Raw genomic sequence first — 14,560 nt, 5'->3', positions numbered from 1 at the left:
GATACAATCATGAATTTGGACCCCAAGCAAAAAAAAAATTAATGAGGAGACATGGGCCCCTAAATGTAAGCCCAAAACAAAAAAAAAGCCCAAACCAAAAGGGCCCTTGACCCGCTAATTGTAAAATCGCTCTGAAACTCATACGCGCATTGATGGCGCGTAGAGCGCGTGTCGCAAAATCTGCCATACTATAACCCAGAGAAAGTGAGCCAATTTTAATATTATGGAGTCCCCAGTACAGTTAAGCGCGTGAGGACAAAATTCATTCCCTTTCAAAGAACCGTCTTTTTTTTTTCAGTTTTGGGAGATTCATAATATTATTATATTTTACCAAACACTGTCAAAATAATAATAATAAAATTTCAACTCTTAACACGATATAGAAGAAAATATTTTTTTTATAGAAAACCACATTCAACAAGTAGGACAGATAAAACCAATATGTTGCCCTTATCAAGTTCTCTAGTGTTAACAAAGTAACATAGAAAATACTTTGATACTTTTCTATCACGGTGTTTGAATATCGCAGTTTTTTCTATACCAAAAAAAGAAAACATTGTAATTTTCTTTAAATATAAAATAAATGAAAAGCACAGTAGACCAGTAAATATAAATCTCAAAAAATAAAAGATAAGCCGAAACCCCAAACCCAAAGACAGAAGGGCCTTTGACCCGCCAATGAATCGCTCAAGGAAATCATAAGCGCAATGAGGGCGCGTAGAGCGCGTGTCACAAAATCTGCTATGCTTATAACCTAGGCAAAATGCGCCAATTTTAACATTATGGCATCCTGAGCCACAGTTAAGCGCGTGAGTGCAAAATGCCTTCCCTCAATCGTCTTTTTAGGCATGATTTTGGGAGATTTATAATACTATTATATATATTTCCAACAGCGGAATATCGTTTAAACCCAGAAAGGCACTAAGTTTTGTATTTTGTTATTAGTTATATTATAGATTTGACTATACGATTTTTATACATTGTTGCAGACATTTTTTAAGATTGAAAAGCCAAATATATGACTCATAAATTGAGACTTTATATATTAAAACAATGAAATAATATCAGATATTTTTTTTCAAGGACGAACTGTAACTGTAACGGAAGACAAAAATTGAAATAATCCACGGAAACTAATTTCAAATCGATACGGTTCTATTTAAAATAAATAAATAAAACATTATGGGCGAATTGCATATAAGAGGGAGGGAATAATGAATTTGGACACAAGCAGAAAATTGGACCTGCAAATGTATAGCCCATACAAGCCCAAAAAAGGAGCCCAACGAAAAAGGGCCTTGACCCGCTAACGTGTAAATCGCTCAAAATCACACGCGCAGTATGTGCGCGTAGAGCGCGTGTCACAGAATCTGCCATACTATAACCCAGCGAAATGCGCTGATTTTAATATTATGGCATCCTTCCTTAGACTGAAGCGTGTGAGGTCAAACTTCCCAGGCTCAAAGACGGTTGCCCTTTTTTTTTTTTCCTGGTTAATTTTACTTGTCTTGAATTTCTTTTTCTTTACTAATAATTTTGGGAGAATTATAATATTATTATATTTATTACCATACGCACAGTAAATAAGACTTTTGCTATAAAACTAATATCTTGTCCCTTTGCGACTCTTACACTAATATTTTTTTTTTGTATATTACGTAACCAATGGATTTAAGAGAAATAAATTTGAAGTTTAAGTGAAAACCAAAGGATGATATAAGAAAACTACCCAAACAGAGATTGATTTTGTCATGTGTTTTTAGGGCACTTCAATATTATTATACGAAAAAAAAAAGATGAAAAAGGGAAAGTTGATTTAAAAGAATTACATAGATTGGATGAGCCTCAGGGGATCATTAAAAGCTGCGATTGCACTGTCTATTTTCACCCTTAGCACCTCCTTCTCTTCTTCGTCTGCCTGCATTATTTATTTATTTACACACACACAAATACAAATATAAATATAAATCAATATCCGCGATTTTAAATGTGTTACAACAGATATCACTCATCATCAATAAATACCCTATATTATATTTTATATATATTGAATTAATTCAAATCTTTTTTTTTGGTAAAAATAATGAAATGAGATATTTTTTTATAAAAAAAGTCATAGATGTGTGTCTGTGTAAGAGAGAGATTTTTTTTCTTCTTTGGATAGATTATGCCAGACACATACACACATATATATATATATATATATGTCATTATTTTTACGAAAAGAAAAAAAATGAATTAATTCATAGCCAAAGGGGAGATGTTAATGAGGGTCCCAAAGTCGAGGGTCCACATGACTTCGTCAGCTAATCTTCTTACAACAATTGCAGAGATCACAATCTTATCTCGAAGACTCTGTCCCATCTCCAGAGATTTAAAATAAGATATTATTATCAGAATCATCTTTATATTTATTACTCTTTCCTATTTATTTTTTAATTTGTTTCGAGCGGTTGAGCAAATGTTACGCAAACAGATTCTTTCCACCTTGATAATATATTATTTAAAAAAAAATTAGATGGACCAAAAACCAATCAATGTTTGGAGATGACTTCAAATTCCTATCTAATATCTCCGAGATTTTAGAATATTATATTCAGTGAAGAGAGAAGAGCCTAAAGTACAACTACACCAAACATAACCATAGACTAAAGGATTATATGCCTTTCAATTCATTAGATTAATAAAACTAGAAAATCTTGCTTGAAATCAGGAAGAAAGGGCCATGTAATCTAATTTACTAGCAGATCAAGAAACTTGAGCCATGTATAAGTATGCGTGTATATAATACTATTTCGTTCGGGTGACATCGTGTCTAATGTCATGAACCAAGACAATTGTTATTAAATAGATTTGGACACGACCAATCCCAAACCACATATACCACCTTCTAACAATATTCAACGACTCAATATTTCTAGTTCTCCCCAAAAAAGCCCATAAAGTAATTGACGGAAAGAATAAAAAAAGGAAACATTAAAGCCAACCGTAAATCCCACTAAACACCAAAAGACATCTTCAACCATATTCAGTGAAACACAACGACCATATAAACTATCCAAACGAGGAGGGAATTACCCGTAAATTTAAAATAAAAAAAATAGAGTTAAAACTTTTCAATGTAATAAAGTTATAAGGGGAGAGAGGAGGGGGGGGGGGACTGACCTGGACAAAGGCGGTGTGGAAAAGCATGCCAGAAAAAGAAGTGATGTTGACAGTAAGGATGTTGAGGTTCAATGTCTGAAAAACCTCGCACAGTTTCGCCATTGTGTCTGTCCTCTTGTTGCATGTTGTGCTCACCACCACTGTTCTTTCCCCCATGAACGTCACCTTCAACTTCGCCATTCATTACCCAAAACTCAAATCAAGAATTCAACGGCATTCCCACTACCTATCTCAGTCGCTATCCATCACAGAACTTTTTTTTTTTTTGGCGCTATACAAAAAGTGAAAAACATCAAGAAAGAATGTGGGAAAACGGGACTTACTTCAAGAACTTCAATGGGAGAGGAGGAGCTTCTTGAACGAGTGGAACCACACTCAACCTGCAGCTGCTGCTGCTGCTTGATCTTCTTGGCTGTGACTGGAACCAGCAATTCACTGTTCAAGCTCTTGGATCTTATGGATTCGAGTTCCCTGATCTCGACTTCGAGTCTCTTTTCTTCTTTCTGTAGCTCTTGTATGTAATCAATAGCGTCTTTGATTATCGATGCTTTGTCCATCTACCCAAAACACATTTGCACAGAGCCAAAACGTTGATGAGAATCCACATAAATCGTCCAGGGTAAACAAATTTCTTCAACAGCTGAAACGAATTCGCCAACGAGCAAAGACCCATAAGTTATAACTTGAAAGCATCAAATTGAAACCGAATAAGACAGATTTCATATGGGAGAGAGGGAGGGACTAAAAGCGAGAAGGAGACAGAGGGAGGAAGAAAGAAAATACAAACATCTGATTGAGCTTCTGAAATCCGGGATTTCTGCTTTGATCTGTACTCTCTCCGGAGAAAGAGGAAACTCTTTTTTTCTCAATGTAAAGAGAGAGAGAGAGAATTGGGGATTGGGAAGAAAACCTTGGTGATATTGGGAACAACTGATCGGAGAGCGAAGAGCCTCTGATTGAGCTTCTGTCTCCTGTTCCTCTCCGACAGAATATTCTTGGAAGCCGGCGAAGAGGCTGCTCCGTCCGGCGAACTCGAATCGTACGATCCAGAAACCGCCTCATCCAACGGCCAGCTACAAACCCCAAACAACATCAACAACCTCTCTCTCTCTCTGCTTCATCTGAGGAAACCAGAGAAAAAAGAGAGAGACAGAGACAGACAAGAAGAAGAACCTGTCGTACTCGAGCTCTTCGTTTTGGAAGAAGGTGGTGGTTTCCCAGTAGTTCTTGTATTCTTCGTCGATATTCTCCATTTTCCAGACGGATTCAACTGATGATGCTTCCTTTCTCCTTTTCCAGCAAGAATTTAAGAACGGTGGCCGCTCTCTCTCTCTCTACACCTGGACTGGACGTATGCATACATATATATATATAGAGAGAGAGAGAGTGACAATGTGATATGACGTGGCTGAGGGGACAAAGAACAACCGGCGTTGAAGATTTTAGGAGCACGTTTTTAATTGGGGTTCACTCCAGCACCAATGGAAATTATTCGCCTACCAATATCCCTCTCATGCCCCCTTTTTTTTTTTGCTCTGTAAGGAAACCTGTCAGTTCTAACTCAATGATGAATCAATGTGTCCAAATCACTAAAACAAAAAGGGGACAAATCACATCTTGTGTGTTTTTTTTAACCACAAACCCACAAATGTAGAGTGTATTAGAAACTTCCAGAGAGTATTCAAAAACCTATTGTGTTATATAACAAGTCATTCATATCTGAGATATCTATGTGAATTCCACAAGCTGCCTCATTTTATCATATTTCTAAATATAGACAAGTGCGAAGGTCTATACAAATATTAACAATACAGAGGAAAAAAAATGCAAAGGCAACAAGTAATTGTTATCCTTCAAATAAGATACTTTGAAAGAAAAAAAAAAAGGATACGGATGCCGGGTGGTCCAGCAGCATAGCATGCCAAGGTCTTCTCCACATACTCACACGGATTTGGATTCAACTTTTGCACAAAAATCCTGATGTGAGCCCTTGTTTTAGGGTTCCGGATTCAGCCATGGAACAGGATTTAACACCTGATCCAATCACTTTCTGTATTGAAAAAAAAAACTAAAAATTAATGTCTACAAAAATCTATATGTTGGTTGAAGATGATGATCCACCATTGTTTTGTCCCTATACTGATTCGGTCAAAATATCCATCCCAGTTTGTATCCAACAAATATTCGAAAAGCAAAATAAACTCAGCACCAAATCCGACAAACCCCAATTATCAACTTTAAAAGTTAATATAAAAACAAAGTTAAATTAACACTAACAGACCGAATCTAGCCGATATTGCAACAGAGGGTTCAACTTCTAGACCCATTAAGATTAAGACCCCACCTACCGCACCGAATATTGTCTTAAGAGACAAGCCGACCCAACAAAAGCAAATATACGGGCCACTGTTTGCTTCGACACAATAAAGCATGCATGCGAAAACGTTTTTCTTACGGTCAACAGATTCGGTGATTCATGACCCTAAACGGAATCATCCCAATTTCCCCAAAAACAACGTTTGTATCATGTGCAACGCGTGTGTCATGATGTGTATAACCCACGAGCACCAGACATCTTTCACATAAAATTCCCAAATTCAAAGCAGAGGTCAAATGTGAAAGTGAGATATGATGTATAAATACCTATTGTGCGCCTTGCATGTGGTTTCACATTGTATTCGATGTTTCCCACAGGACCTGTTCGTCAATCTTGCTCAACCCCCTATCGTCAAGACGCTTCCACGTCTTTACCCGCTTAACTCCTTCCCATGTGTCTCTGCCTCTCCCAAGCTCGGCCTGTATTACCCTTGCTCTTCTATGCCAACCAGCTCTCCCGTACCCGTGATATCCGAACCCTCCACCGTAACAAAACCATACGCCATTTAGATTTCCACAGAAATCATTGGTGTGGTCGTGTCCGATGAATGTGGCTTTCACATTTCCCATGGAAACTAGGGTCTGCAAGACTCCTGAGTTTACCGTGGAGCAAGCTACACCCTCTTGAAACTGACCTACAAAGGGCTTGTACCACAGCTGACGTACTTCTGGAATGGGGATGTGGAAGAAGGCCAATGCCGGGGGTTTACCAGAAAAGAACCCTCCGGATCCAAGCAAGTTTCCGCTGGCCTGACCCTGTTAGTCAATGAACCTGTTTACAGGTTAATGAAATCTGCATCTAGATAATTCTGGTAGCACCACAATGTTGACAATTCATGGGGCATCCCCAGTCCACCAATCAGCTGTAGATGGAATAAGAAATTACAGAACCGACAGAACGCTCAATTTTACTTACCCGATCTTCCTGAGAAGAATTCCGAAGCCAAAGCAGTTGAGAGTCCTTGATCCACCCATATGTTCGAACTCCCTGGAAAGTTTCTCTATCTCCACTGTCGAGAAAGAAGAGGTCAAAGACACTGCTATTGGCAAGCACAGAACCAGGTGCACCGTGTACTCTGAGGCGGTAATTCCCAAAGCCATCGATGGATCGAAAAGCATCTCTGGCTGGGTTAGAGGAGTCTTCAGCCGGTGGATTGATTTGTGAAACAGAATAATCCATAAGGGACAGAAAGGTCATCAATTCTTCACGGGTCAAAGTAGATTCCTGGTCATGATTTCCCAAAACAGCAGCCCATGGAATTCCAAAATCAATGGCAGGACCAATGGCTTGAAGAAGAGATTCAGCTGCATCAGTTGTGCTCGCTCCAAATATATTATCCCCTAGTTATCAAAATAAAATCACACAGGCCTTAGAGATGTGATTTCTATCTTTCCCTGGCATATCCTTCCTCCAAAGTGCCCCAAACATCACGGAATTAATCAAAATAGATCAAATCTTGCCAAAAACTCAGACCAAAAGATAATTCTGAGCGAGATCTATTATCCATCCGTTTCATGTCTCTACGCAAGATTTACAATTCATTCATCCGGGTCTATACCCAGAACCACATCTTTATTCGAGATGAGCCCACACTTTCCAAAGAACCACCCAGTCAAAGATGATTGCAATTTACAACCTCACATGGAATGCTTTGCATAAACATTAATTCACTACCTACTAACAGAAATCAACAGAACTACTAATAAATGACATAACCAGAGAAGATAACTTCTCCAAGCCTGCGGCACTGGAGCAGCACAATTGTCTACATCTTTGTGACGACACCCATGTCTGTCTGTCTCATTCTCCCTAAAGTTTAAATATGGGGGAAATTGCGTTTAACAACAAACCAACTTGGATCAGGAATCTGTATATCTAGACTAGCGAATTCGAGCCCTAGCTAGTAATGCGAGAAACACGCGTACAGTGTCGTTTCAATGGAAGACGAGTAATAAATCCACGGACAAGTTACCCGTAAAAGCGATCAAATCCGGTCTCTCAGCTTCGATCATCCTCCGAAGAAACAGAGTCGTGTTGAGATCGGAACAGTACTCAAACTCGGTACCCAACACGTCTCTGCACCGAGTAATCGCCCCCATACCGTAATGCATATCCGCAACCTGTAACCACCGAAGAAATTCCAGAGAATATCAATGGCGATCAAACTCCAAATCAGCGACACCAACAAAGAGTACGAATCTGACAGGTCCGAGCGGGGGGACAAGACAACTAACCTGGAGGATCTTGAATGTTCCGTCGTGCCGGAACCGGAGAGGGAGATCAGGGGACCGCTTCAGGCGAACGTTGCGGTGATCGATGTGCAACCTGTGAGAGATTAGGGATTCGAGGAAGTAGAGAAGAGAGAAAATTAGGGCTGAGTAGAGAAAGGTGTGCTTCCATTTCGCTGCTGCAGTTGGAGAAGTCATCTCGTCGCGAGACCTTTTCGTTCTTCCGCTCGTATGTTTGCTCTCCCTCTCGCCCATGCCTTGTCCGTACCGAAGGAGGTTACGGTTACGGGGATGCGCATTTCCCATTCTAACACGGCTGCATCCAAAAGAAATAATTTCCGGATTTGTTGTAATAATAATTAAAGATAAAAAAAAAATATTTATACTCTTAGAGCTAAGTTTGAATCATTGTCAATTACACAAAAACAAGTCCATATTTTAAATATTTAGTTTTTTAAAAAACTCGGAGAACTAATTTAGTGGAAAAAATAATTAAAAACTAAAAACTCTATTTTTTTAGATTTATTAGATACTACAAAAACTAACCACCGAAAATAAAATCTAAAAATTAAAAAAAAAACTTAAAATACTTACTATAAATGTAGCCTTATAACTCGAAGATGATGTAGGATGGGCTTATATGTATTCAAGGCCATGAGTAGACAGGCTCCGTATATATTAGTCGGCCCACAAGTAATGAAAGTTAACGTTAGATATTAAAAACAAAAAAATTGGGACATAGGCATTCACAATTTACGTATAAATTTCTGATCAATCCGGTGAATATTACATATTCGAAACCGAATTAGATAATATAAGTGAACATTATGCGTACATGACTAACAATATTTGGTTATAATAACATAAGAAAGTTATAGGGACCATAAACCATGTATATTCATGCATTACACCCCAAAAAAGAATGGATAGATCATATATATATACCCACCATATAAAAAAGTCAACAAAGATATATATATATATATATATATATATACACCATGTACATATTAAAGTATTCATTCTACATAGTCTCCATGTTCAAGAATCGTCTATTGACCATACACTATATGAAAATGATTTGTCTCACCATAAACAGCGTGGATATCATGTCCATAAATACAATTGAAACAAGATGTGTGAACTAGTTATTAGAATATATATATATATATATATGCACGTATATATATAATGCGGAGAAGTGCGAAAACAGAATCTAGTATCTTTTTTCATTTTTGAAAATTTAGACTGGCGAAAGGGAACCCAAGTCACGAGCTTCAAAAGGCGAGCCAGCAAAAAGAGAATATAAAGATGAGAGAGGGGAGAGAGGGGGGGAGAGAATAATATTTTGTCTTTCCAGTGCTTTTCAACTTTTGTGAAGGGTCGTGTTTTATTTTTATGCATTATTATTATTTTTAATAATAAATTTAATTATAATTATTTTTATTGTAATATATATGCATTAGTAATGATATATATATTGTAGTTATGTGTATATGTGTTTTATTAATTATAAATAATTTTATTTTTAATATATATATATATATTTATATATATATGTGAATTTATATGCATATATTAATTTAAATAAATGTAGATGAATATTTGAACATTTAATAATATTTTTAAATGATGAGTCAGCAGTTTTTTGCTGAGTCAGCAGTTTTTTTTTGCTGAGTCAGCAGTTTTTTGCTGAGTCAGCAGTTGCGTTTGTTTGATTTGGAAAAAATTTAAAAGTCTTGGTATTTATGTGAGAGTTTTGAAAAGTTCAGATATTTATATGACAATTTTATAGTTCGGGTATTTATTTGAAATTTTTGTAAAAGTTCGGATATTTTTATGTGATTACCCTTTGATTTTTTAACCGATGCAGAATATTTTTTCATTATTTTATAGATTTTTAGAACTTTTCATGGACCAAACTTTTCACATGTTAGGTTCATTTTTATTCTATCAAATAAAAGCAAATTCACGGTGTTACTTGGCGCAAATGAATCGTCTAAATATTGTATTTAAATTTAGATTTATATGACTTATTATGATTATAAGGTAGAGGTATACACGGCGCAATACTTAATTTGTCCATATATTAGAGAAGAATTAATATATATACACACACATACAAAGCTAGTAAACCTAATTGAAAAGGAAAGTACAAGGAGAGGAAAGTTGCAGAACATGGTAACAAGTATATACATGTTCCTATAATGATCACGCGAACATGAAAAGTGCTGACAAATATATGTATATGTAGAACTTTGATTCATTCAATATCGTAATATGTGTGTGGTACGTCTAAATGAGAGGGTTATGTTAGATATACTCATATCTTCTCGTATGACTTCTACTACACACGATTCCAATTTTTTTTTTTTTTAAAAAAAAGTGGAGGGTATAGTTGACAAACTACATGAGGGGGATGGTTACATTTGGTACTTGTTGATTTTCTCGTTCTCTCTTTTTTTTTTTTAAAAAAAAAATTGTTGTAATGTGGATGGGGCATTTATTTAAGTTTCTTGTTCTTTTTTTCTTTTTTATTTTTTACTTCTTGGAAAAATTTTCAATGAAGAGGGCTGGGTGGGGGTTGACTGGTTGGTGTAATTGCAAGTTTTTATTTTGCAATATTAAATGTGTTTTTGGCTTGTTTATCTATAATTACAGTTCATATTATTTGTATCCAAAACAATTTCATACTTCTAATTTACTAATGTATAGTTTTGGTGGCTGGCCCATGCCAAAAAAAAACACGGGCCGACAAAGAGAGCCTTATCGGTCATTGGTCCGTTGGATAAGTTTGATATAAAGGAAAATCTAGATGGGCCGACAGAATATCCATATTTCAGTTTCTACAATCGTGGCTTCTCACGCATTCAATTAATTGATTTGGTGAAGAAATTATATTTTAAATGGAAGAAAAAAAAAATGTAACACGCCTGTTTCATTGAAAAAAAATGAAGGGCTGTTTCCAAAATTTCAGAATTCGAGTATTTAAAAATGTGTGTATATACATATATAGTAAGAATGGTATATATTAAGTTCGGGCCATACATTAGAGAGTGTTAGCATATTACGCTTTTATTTCGAACTTCATTACAACAAAATATCAGAAATTAATTGGTCCTTTTTTATTGTTGCCATAGACGACGGGACGACGTCCGTACGGAGCATGGGAAGACATTAAAAAAGGAGATGTCCTTCACCATTGACAATTACCACTCGACACTGTACACATTCGTACTCTGACTTAATAACTCCAAACCCTAAAACAGGCGTGGGACCAAACACTATAAATATTATATATATATATATTATATATACATAGATATATGTGTGTGTGTGGAAAAACTGCTTGTCTTTTTTTTTTTTGTTGGCGGAAATCGGTTACGTGTAAAACCAGTTATGTTTTTAACGACGTTTAAAGTTTAAACATCGTGTACTTATGTAATAATTATATGATTATTATTTGTTTTAAAAAAAAATAACGTTATTAATGGCGCGGAGAGGAAAACCCTATTCGGCGATGCATAAACTTTGGGCCGGACTCCGTGGGCTCGTCAAAAAGAGGAATGAGTTTAGTGAATTTCATGACGAATACGTCCAAAGTCATCTGGACCGTCCATCGTCATCAAGTGGGGCCACTCTTTTCTTTCCAGATTCAGAGCAGATGCTGATCCGACGGTCTCCATTCGCCTGCTCCAATTGCCTTACTGTCTGCGGTTTTCTTCTGCAACCGAACCTTTTTGTATTCTTTAATATTTTAATAACTCCAATGGCGGTACGGGATCTTCAAACCGAAAAATATGGTACCGTTTTTTAAATTGAATCATTCAAAGTTCGAAGGTAATTTTTTTTAGAAATTTAAATTCTTCAAATCAAATCGAACGAAACGAATATTTAAAAAATCCAAAAACTAAAAAACTGTTAAGAAAAATCTATTTTTTTTTTAATAAAAACCGAATGTAATTGAATATAATCGAACAGAATACAAAATAATAATAAATTAGTATATATATATTTTAAAATCGAAACAACCGAATCAAATAATTACCGAACCCGAAAGGGCCATCCCTATAAAAAAAAAGGGATTTGGTTGTTAATTAATATTCAGATTACTGTAAATGTTTATGTTGAATATGTTTTATAGGAGTATGAAATCAATTTTGCCACTCTCTCTCTCTCATGCATAAGGATATTCACTTATAAGCATGACATCTAAGGTAGGTTTATCAAATATTACAGAAGGTTAACGTTATTTTTTGGCGGTTCTTTGATTCGAGGACTCAGCACAAATCTCTTCCAGCTGGGCTATACTTACAGTGGCTGTATAGATTGTTTGTTAGTAGAATATTCTTCTGTTTTGCTCACTCTTTTATCATTTGTAGGTTGTTAGATTTGTTAATCGAGTTGTATAAATAACCCATGAATACCGAGTAAATAAAGGTGTGAAGCATTTTTCAATCCTTCGAGAGTTTTATTTCTTCAGTGTTAATATGGTATCAGAGAGCTGTCATCCTCTGCTCTTCTAAAATTCTTCCTTCTTTTTCTTCTTCTCCATTTCTTTTTCATGGCGTCTGATTCTGAGGATTCCACCATTCCAGAGGTTGCGGCACCAAACGCCCTCGATCCTTATGCTAATCCCCTCTATCTCCATGCTGCGGATTCTTCAAGCATCTCCTTGGTGACTGATCGTCTGGTTGATGAATCTAATTACAACGTCTGTGCCACCTCAATCGTCCAGATCTTGACGGCGAAGAACAAACTCGGCTTCATCTTCGGTACTGTTCCCCAACCCCCTGAAAAGAGTTCTGATTACGGTGCTTGGCTTCGATGCAACGCCATGGTTGGTACATGGATCAACAACTCCGTTACTCCTGAGGTTAAATCCATGATCATCTATATCCCTGACGCTCATAAAAAATGGCTGACCCTGGAAACCCGTTATAAGCAGAAGAATACTTCAAAAAAATTTCACATCGAACAGCAAATTGAACTGTTACAGCAAGGGGCCATGGATTTAAATGCTTTCTTTACAAAGCTTAATTCCCTCTGGGAAGAACTGAAGATGCATGACCCTGTTCCTATTTGCACCTGTGGATTTTGCTCTTGCAATTCTAAAGGACGTTTGACAGAGTATCTGGATAAAAAGAACGTTGTTAGTTTCCTAATGAAACTTAACGAATCTTTTCATTTGGCCCGCCGACAGATACTTATGTTAGACCCACTACCTGACATTTCACGTGTCTATAGTATGATCACTCAAGAGGCCCACCAACGACAGGCTTTGCCAGCTGTTCCTGACTCAGTAGCTTTTCAAGCCCATTCTGCTTCTGCTTATAGGCCCCGTTCATCTCAGCCCTCCAAGTCACGCCCTTATTGCACTCACTGTGGACTTCAGGGCCACACAATCTCCCGCTGCTACAAGCTTCACGGTTACCCTCCCGGCGTTCATCCTTCCGGTAACAAATCTGGTTTGTTGCCCACTCCGAAACTGGGTTTCTCTGATAAAACTCAGCCCTCCGTCAACATGGTTGATGTCGAGACTTCTGGTTCCCAGTCTTCCGCTGTGACGTCTCTTGGCGATTCCCATCTCGCCCAAGCTCAGGTTCTATTCGACCAATTTCAGGCTCAGCTCAAAGGGCTTAGCACTCTCGCTTCGGATTCTAATGTTGCAGCTGCTGCCATACCCTCTACCACCCCTCTCCCACCACCAGGTACATCTTTTTCTAACCATTTTGCCCTCTCATCACTCTCCTCTTCACCAACTGATTCTCGAGATATATGGATATTAGATACTGGGGCTAGCAGTCATATTTGTTGCAATTTCCGTTTGTTTTCTGAGATTTCTCTTATTCCCACCGTACATATTACTTTACCTAATGGAGCTTCTGTTCCTGTCACTCAGTCTGGTATGATTATTCTTTCTCCTTTTTTGACTCTCAAATCTGTTTTATACGTTCCATCCTTTCATTTCAACCTCCTAAGTATTAGTGCTTTGACAAAATCAACCCCTTATGTCGTTTCTTTTTCTTGTGATTCATATTTGATTCAGGACCCTACTCGGGCCTTGATGATTGGGAAGGGTAGTCTTCATCAGAACCTTTACTTATTCAGTGTGAATGGAGCTTCTTCTTCATCCTCTGTTTATCCATCTGCTCTATGCACGACTTTATCTACAACAGCATCACTTGACCTCTGGCATATACGCCTCGGTCATCCATCCTTTTTACGCATCCAAGCTCTGGGCAACTCATCTCAGCTCGTTTTACTTCCTCAAAAGAGCAACTCTCTCACTGCTCCATTTGTCCCATTGCCAAACAACGTCGACATCCATTTCCTTCCTCGGGAAATTTGTCTAAAGCACCCTTTGATCTAGTTCATTTAGATATCTGGGGTCCTTTTCACGTTTGTTCTGTCAATGGTCATAGATATTTTCTTTCAATTGTGGACGATTGCACCAGAGTTACTTGGATCTACTTATTAAAGAATAAAAGTGATGTTGTTTCTTATTTTCCTCAGTTTCTTAAGCACGTCTCTTTACAATACGGGTCTGCTGTGAAATCGTTTCGTTCCGACAATGCACCCGAATTGTCTTTTCCTTCACTTATTTCTGATCATGGTCTTGTTCACTATAGATCATGCCCTTACACACCTCAGCAAAATGCTGTCGTTGAAAGGAAGCATCAGCACATTCTTAATGTGGCTCGTTCGCTTCTTTTCCAATCCAATCTTCCTCTGCCTTACTGGACTGAGTGCATCCAAACCGCAGTTTATTTAATAAACCGCATCCCTA

General features: G+C 37.3%; 3 protein-coding genes across 5 annotated transcripts; 1 reads left to right on the top strand and 2 right to left on the bottom strand.

Annotated features, from left to right (window-relative positions):
• Window positions 1-1,692: 1,692 nt before the first annotated feature.
• LOC104811768 (transcription factor bHLH35) lies at window positions 1,693-4,814 on the bottom strand. 3 transcript variants are annotated; one of them, XM_010538586.1, is made up of 5 exons: window positions 4,339-4,814; window positions 4,076-4,238; window positions 3,489-3,722; window positions 3,166-3,336; window positions 1,693-1,918 (listed from the first exon to the last, which is right to left on the bottom strand). In XM_010538586.1, the coding sequence occupies exons 1-5, from the start codon at window positions 4,416-4,418 to the stop codon at window positions 1,826-1,828; spliced, it is 741 nt and encodes a 246-aa protein (XP_010536888.1). In that variant the 5' UTR covers window positions 4,419-4,814; the 3' UTR covers window positions 1,693-1,825. The 3 variants fall into 3 exon arrangements, with proteins under 3 accessions (XP_010536888.1, XP_010536889.1, XP_010536890.1); XM_010538587.1 differs by having other exon boundaries at window positions 3,166-3,330; XM_010538588.1 differs by having other exon boundaries at window positions 4,348-4,814.
• An 84-nt stretch (window positions 4,815-4,898) lies between these two features.
• LOC104811767 (probable inactive purple acid phosphatase 28) lies at window positions 4,899-8,114 on the bottom strand. The gene is made up of 5 exons (XM_010538585.2): window positions 7,777-8,114; window positions 7,515-7,662; window positions 6,458-6,882; window positions 5,809-6,297; window positions 4,899-5,215 (listed from the first exon to the last, which is right to left on the bottom strand). The coding sequence occupies exons 1-4, from the start codon at window positions 8,074-8,076 to the stop codon at window positions 5,833-5,835; spliced, it is 1,338 nt and encodes a 445-aa protein (XP_010536887.1). The 5' UTR covers window positions 8,077-8,114; the 3' UTR covers window positions 4,899-5,215; window positions 5,809-5,832.
• Window positions 8,115-12,334: 4,220 nt separating this feature from the next.
• LOC104813264 lies at window positions 12,335-14,289 on the top strand. The gene is made up of 2 exons (XM_010540833.1): window positions 12,335-13,481; window positions 13,820-14,289. Exons 1-2 carry the CDS (start codon window positions 12,335-12,337, stop codon window positions 13,852-13,854), a joined length of 1,182 nt encoding a protein of 393 aa, XP_010539135.1. The 3' UTR covers window positions 13,855-14,289.
• Window positions 14,290-14,560: the final 271 nt, after the last annotated feature.

Source organism: Tarenaya hassleriana, unplaced genomic scaffold, assembly GCF_000463585.1.
Source record: "Tarenaya hassleriana unplaced genomic scaffold, ASM46358v1 Cleome2, whole genome shotgun sequence".
Classification (NCBI taxonomy): Eukaryota; Viridiplantae; Streptophyta; class Magnoliopsida; order Brassicales; family Cleomaceae; genus Tarenaya; species Tarenaya hassleriana.
Note: the sequence above shows the minus strand (reverse complement) of the source record. Positions and strands in the feature narration are given on the sequence as shown.